The 6,972-nt window shown below is 52.9% G+C and overlaps 1 protein-coding gene across 1 annotated transcript; it reads left to right on the forward strand.

Moving 5' to 3' along the window:
* The first annotated feature begins 2,664 nt into the window (after nt 1–2,664).
* Nucleotides 2,665–6,578, forward strand: LOC119291166 (glucan endo-1,3-beta-glucosidase 3-like). The gene is made up of 3 exons (XM_037569877.1): nt 2,665–3,039; nt 4,835–6,091; nt 6,185–6,578. The coding sequence occupies exons 1-3, from the start codon at nt 2,973–2,975 to the stop codon at nt 6,361–6,363; spliced, it is 1,503 nt and encodes a 500-aa protein (XP_037425774.1). The 5' UTR covers nt 2,665–2,972; the 3' UTR covers nt 6,364–6,578.
* Nucleotides 6,579–6,972: the final 394 nt, after the last annotated feature.

Below are 6,972 nucleotides of genomic sequence, written 5' to 3' on the forward strand. Positions count from 1 at the left end.
ATAAAAGTGTTTAGACAAGACTGAAATAATATTCATAGATAGTCTGATCATAAACCCACAATTCATAGGATCTCAACAAACACACCGCAAAAGAAGATTACATCGAATAGATCTCCGAGAACATCAAGGAGAACATTATATTGATGATCAAAGAGAGTGAGAGAAGAAGTCATCTAGTTACTAGCTATGGACCCGTAGGTCTGTGGTAAACGACTCACACATCATCGGAAGGGCATCAAGGTTGGTGTAGAGGCCCTTCGTGATCGAATCCCCCTTCGACAGAGTGCCAAAAAAGGCCCCAAGATGGGATCTCACGAGAACAGAAGCTTGCGGCGGTGGAAAATGATTTTTTTTGTGCCCTATGGTGTACGGGGAATATTTGGGTATTTATAGAGCTGGAATTAGGGTTAGGGGAGTCCCGAGGGGCTTGTGGACCTCTCGTGGCTCCTCTGGCCTCCTCCCGAAGCTTCACGGTTGTCTTCTGGTCCAAGAAAATCCTCAAAAAGTTTTGTTCCATTTAGTATACATTTTCTGTAAAAGACAAAAACAAAGAAAAAACAACAACTGACACTCGGCACTTGGTTAATAGGTTAGTCACCAAAAATAATATAAAATAGCATATTAATGCACATAAAACATCCAAGATGGATAATATAATAGCATGGAATAATAAAATAATTATAGATATGTTGGAGACGTATCACCGGCCGCTAGAGCGCCGCCCGCGCCGCTTCCCGATGCAGGCGGCTCTCGCGCATTCAAATGACACGACTGCCGCCCGTCCATCTGTCCGCCGCCCACATTGATGGCATGTGGTTGCCGAGGCATCTCCTCCGGCGCCACTCGTCCGTCCCTCTGTCGTCCACCATTACTATATAAATTGTTGTCCACGACAATAGTTACAGTCATCCACCTCTGATCCCTCTCCGCACCACTCCCACCATGGATCCCTCCCCTGCGAAAGCCCTTTGGGATGGGCTGTCGGCGAACCAGAAGAAGGAGATGGTCGCATTGCTGCAGGCCGGCTGGCCGACAGGCAGCCAGAGGACGACGACGTCCCAATGGAGGACGCTACCGACGATGAACCGATGCTACCCACCTCCTCCATGCCAACCTTGCCGGTGCATTGCACCATGACCATTGGCGAGGCCACCGCTCCTCCCCTCCCATCGACGCCAAGCTTGGTGGGCTTAACACCTTCGGTCGATTAGTCACTTGGCAACGATGTGGAGACGGACAGCTTCACCTCCCGGGCCTCCAGAGGCGGAGGTTATGGAGGTGGAGGTGGAGAGCGCCGAGGCAGAACTGGAGACAGTGAAGCTTCAGTTCTTGTGGCTGATGGCCGGACACGGGGAACGAGCGCCGGCGACTATTTACTTTAGGTATTAATTATAGCTTTAGAGCCGGATTAGCACCGCTTTGGTGTAAACGTAGTAAAATCCAACTTGTTTATATGAAATCCGACGTGTTTATATGAAATCCGGCCTTGTTTGCACCTATTTCACCCGGTTTGTTCAAAAAGAGTTTGAAATTTATGTAGCTAGCATTGAATAGCGTCCTCCTGTATTCATGTCCACACACGAATGCGAGAGGAAATTTACGGGTTGACGTTGGAGATGCCCTTATAGTGCCTTTACCTCATTCTCCCTTAAACAATACCTTAAACAATGAACACATCCGCTTGGCTGTATATTCCCTTGGTCATAGGGAGAAACAAACTTTCACCGGTGCACGCGACATGCCTCGGATCAAATTTAACAACCCATTCGCGACCTTCAAGCATCGTAGTATCACGAAAGCACGCAAGCAAAAAGAAAGTGAAAGGAGAAAGGAGCCCTGCATACCAGCAGCCGATGGTACAGCTACGGTCATGTCGCTGAGGCGGCCTGGCCTGTCTCTGCGAGCATGCGAATACGACCGTTGGGTCCAAAAGCCGAAGAAGCCAGCGTGCGTGCGTGCCATGGCGGGCACCGCGCGGCGCACCCAATCAATCCCCTCCGCCTCCAGCCCAGAGCCGAACCACATGGCGGAGTCGCCAATTTTTGACCGTTGCTCCGCCACGCCGGAGACCTCCTCCTCATCCCCACCTCGTATGGCGCGCCCACCTGTCTGCGCCACTGTCCCATCGCCCGGTGTTCAGCTGCAGCTGACACGTGGGTCCCCCCCACGGGCCACACGTCGGTGAGCAGGCAGCGCTTTACTGTGGCTTGTTCGTTTCTTTCCCGTTGTCCCAAGCAGGCGGGGAAGCGGCGCAGAGATGGACGCTAGCACAGTTTTGCGGGACCAGGCATTCCCTGGAGGGTCCACATCTCAGTCGAACATACGTACGCAAGGGTCAGCGCCGGGTGGGTGGACGAGAGGGAAACCCGCGAACACCGCCTCTTGGCTACCCGAGATCGCATCGCAGCCGTCGGATGTCTGACATGCGCCATGCGATCCGTGCTGCTTAACCGTAGGCTGTCTCCGGAAAGATGCCTTGCTTGCTGACATGCGGGCCGGCCAACGTGGTGGGCGTAACTGTCAGTGACGGCCGAGGCACCAGGAGGGGTACTCCGGCGAAGCAACGGATCCGTTGGTGGGCTCCCCCTCCCATTGGGCTGCGTCCCCACTTTTGCACAAAAGCCCCTCCTTTTCTGCGTCCTCGTATTAATAGGCCCACTCGCCACACCTCCCCGGCCTGTCCAGCTTCTCTTCTTCCTCTCGACCCCTGCTTCTCCCCTTCTCATCCCCTTTCGCTTCTTCGGCTTCCTCTTCCTATCAAGTTGCCTTTGGCTTCTTCGGTTTGCTCATCTTTGCCAAGTTATCATCCATCGAGTTAGGCAGTTTGGATCTTGGAGAAAAGGAGTAGCTAGCTAGGTTCCTTTTACTTCTCCCCGAGCTGGGAGAGAGAAAACAGAGCGGAGAAGACAGAGAAGTTGACCGGGCTAAAGTGGTTTGGAGCTCCTGGCTGGGCCTTTGCTTTTGGCGACGACATGGCGAAGCTCCACTTCTTCCTCCTCTTGCTGCTGGCCGCCGCCCAAGCCACTCACGGCGAAGATGGTGAGTTTGTTTCTTCGCTTCTTTCTATTCCGGTATACTCATGTCGGGCATTTCTTGTAGTACATGGTTAGTTCTTTTCTTTCACCATGCATGCTTTTCCATCTCGGACGATCTCCGTGCCGCTGCAGTGCTGATTCTACTACTAGCCAGGCTGGATTTTTATCATTCTTACAGCAACACTGGGAACCCAGCCTGAGGATGATTTGAGACTAGTCGAACTAGTGCCGTCCCTTTCTCTTGGATTTTTTTCCTTTGTCGTCTTATGATCCGGTGTGTTTCTGGCTTGTCCTGCTGGGAATGTTCATCCATCAGCTTTCTCTTGCTATCAGATTAAGTATCTGTCTCTTAACATTTGAGTAATTGCTAGGAGTAGTATGGGATACGGGTAAATCAAGCAGTATCTTTTGGGGCTTGGATTTGAGTACTCGTCCTGCTCGTCCTGTTCTGTGCTTGCCCACCCGGTTTCCCTGGGATTCCCTTCTCTGGGCTTTTCCAGGCCGTGTATTCTTGCCTTGCTCATTTCACGTGCAATGGACTAGTTTTTATGCAAGTTATGCACGTTCCATAAGAACATCTGGTCACCCTAAAAAAAAAATAACATCTGGTCCTCTTAATCATTGTATTCTACTATTATAGTAGGCTTAGAATAAGATTTACTTGGAGCTAGGGCAAGGAATATTACGAGTAGCATCAAATGGTCTCACACCCAACGCTAATCTGCCTATACGTACTAAAATAATGCAGCTACCAGATAACCAAGAACCAACCCCGGCATCCCATGAATCTGTGATGGCTTTGTGCACATAAGTTTAAGCAGAAAGAGACGATGGCCGCTGAGCTCGTACGGCGGCCCATGTTTAGCGTCAGCCTTTGTGGGTCCTCCCTGTCCTCCTCTTCTCTCCCCCAGCCGGTAATTTCCGATAGTACAGTAGGATGCATGTGCTGCAACACCCGATAGTACAGTCGGTGGGCGTCCATCGTGGTCAAGCAGTAGCATCTATGGTCAAACCACTGACTGTCCCTCCCGGAGTAAGGATTGGTGTTAATCATCAGGGTTAACTCAGGGGGAATGACTCGGTAATTATGTCACGGATCACATGCCGATTGCGACAAGACACTGGTCACTAGTCTGAGCGTGCACAGCACCGTCTCTCTCTGCCAGTTCGACCCGTTTGACTGTGAAAGGAAAAAGTGATGTGTCTGCGGGACCACATGGCAGTGTATTAGTACTGGCCGGCGGGCCCTGCGTGGTTAATGAAGTCACGTTCACGTCTAGGGCGTACGCGACACGGCTAGCTTTGCTTGCCTTGTCTGCGCGAGTGCAGCAGAGAGGTGCAGTGCAGTGCACCCACGGGAGCCCGGGATTGCCCGGATGGCCGCACGAAAGACCAAAGCCACTGTGCCCAACGTCTTTCCCCATACCCAGTTTGTGCTTTACAGCTAGCCGTGTGCCCCCTCCCAAATGTCCCATGCCAATTTTTCTCAATATGAAAACCGGAGGAGTGGCTTGTTTTCAGCTTTATAAAACATTCCTCCCTTCTCTTTTTGTACTTGTCATTTTTTTACTGTTTTGTTCATGATACTTTAGCATCGGCATCAAGCATGTCTGTGCAATTAGTATATGATTTAACAAAGATTCCTGCTCTAGTATGCACTTTGTTCTCTCGCCTAAACTAAAAACACGGAGACTGTATTTGCATCTGATGATGGCCTAAAAGATGCATGCCACGTTTGTGCAGAACTTTGTTACACGTAGATAGCTCTATTGTCTGAACTTTGTTTTGTTGGCGTGCAGGGGCGTACATCGGCGTCAACATCGGCACGGCCATGTCATCGGTGCCGGCTGCCACGCAGATCACCACGCTGCTCCGCTCGCAGAACATCCGCCACATCCGCCTCTATGACGCTGACCCGGGGATGCTGTCGGCGCTGGCCAACACCGGCATCCGCGTCATCATCTCCGTCCCCAACGAGCAGCTCCTCGCCATCGGCAACTCCAACGCCACGGCGGCCAAGTGGGTGGCGCGCAACGTGGCCGCCCACTACCCGTCCGTGAACATCACGGCCATCGCGGTCGGCTCCGAGGTGCTCTCCACGCTCCCCAACGCTGCGCCGCTCATCATGCCCGCCATGCGCTACCTCCAGAATGCGCTCGTGGCCGCGGCGCTCGACAAGTACATCAAGATCTCCACGCCGCACTCGTCCTCCATCATCCTCGACTCCTTCCCGCCGTCGCAGGCCTTCTTCAACCGCTCGCTCGACCCCGTGCTCGTGCCCATGCTCAAGTTCCTGCAGTCCACCGGCGCCCCGCTCATGCTCAACGTGTACCCGTACTACGACTACATGCGCTCCAACGGCGTCATCCCGCTAGACTACGCGCTGTTTCGGCCTCTGCCACCCAACAAGGAGGCCGTGGACGCCAACACCCTGCTGCACTACACCAACGTCTTCGACGCCGTCGTGGACGCCGCCTACTTCGCCATGGCGTACCTCAACGTCACCAACGTGCCGGTCATGGTGACGGAGACCGGGTGGCCGCACAAGGGCGACGCGTCCGCCGAGCCGGACGCCAACAACGACAACGCCGACACGTACAACAGCAACCTCATCCGGCACGTCATGAACGTCACCGGCACGCCGAAGCACCCCGGGGTGGCCGTGCCGACGTTCATCTACGAGCTCTACGACGAGGACACCCGCCCCGGCACAGCATCCGAGAAGTACTGGGGCCTGTTCGACATGAACGGCATCCCGGCGTACGCGCTGCACCTGACGGGCTCCGGCGTGCTGCTGGCCAACGACACGACGAACCAGACCTACTGCGTGGCGCGGGAGGGCGCGGACGAGAAGATGCTGCAGGCCGCGCTCGACTGGGCGTGCGGCCCGGGGAAGGTGGACTGCTCCGTGCTGACGCAGGGAAAGCCGTGCTATGACCCGGACACCGTGGAGGATCATGCCACGTACGCGTTCAATGCCTACTACCATGGGATGGGGATGGGCTCGGGGACGTGCTACTTCTCCGGCGTCGCCGTGATCACGACGACCGATCCGAGTAAGCTCAACAGCCTTCCATGCAAGTAACTTCCTTGCCTGTTCTTTCGCATTCTTGGACTCATGCTGTGGGAACGTCTCTTTGCTTGTGCAGGCCATGGATCTTGTGTCTATAGTGGGAAGAACGGCAGCGCGTTGCTGAACGGAACCTCGCTGGCGCCTTCGTCGAACTCCACCACGGACTCCGGCTCCTGGCGAGCAGCCGGCGATGTGACGTCGTTCGTCCGGATCGTCGTCACCGCGCTGCTCTTGAGCGTCGTCACTGTGTTGTAGGATGTGAGTAGTAGGAAGTCAGGCAGCAGAGTAGGGAAGCCGTGCTACTATTAGTGACGTGAGATATTCTTTTTTGTTGTCAAGTGGAATTGGCCTCGGTGCTGCTGGGTGGCAAGTGTCATTCCAAATGGAACGGATGTGGTTATTGTTGGCTCTTAAGATACGAGCTCGTACTCTGGTATTGGTTGGGAATTTGGGATTGTTTGGATCGTGTTTGCGCTCACCACGATCATGTACGCGTCCAACCAGAATAAGAGCATCTCTAGCAAGTAGCAACCCTGTATAAACGCGTTTACAATTCGCGGAAAAACGGCTTTGCGGACCGGCGCCCCGCAAAACTGACCTGCATAGAAGGATATTCGCGGAATATACTTTTTTATGGGTCGGCTTTCAAATACAACAATCATCCAAACTACTCCCTCCATCCCATAATATAAGAATGTTTTTGACAAACAACTTCCTCTGTCCCGTAATACTAGTGTAAAAAACGTTCTTATATTATGGGACAGAGGGAATATAAAATAATTATTCAGAAAAATATCAATACCAACACAATAATCTTTCATATTACAAATAATTATTCAAATCACCAAAGCAAACTAAATAATG

This window comes from Triticum dicoccoides, chromosome 4B (genome assembly GCF_002162155.2).
Source record: "Triticum dicoccoides isolate Atlit2015 ecotype Zavitan chromosome 4B, WEW_v2.0, whole genome shotgun sequence".
In the NCBI taxonomy this organism is placed as follows: domain Eukaryota; kingdom Viridiplantae; phylum Streptophyta; class Magnoliopsida; order Poales; family Poaceae; genus Triticum; species Triticum dicoccoides.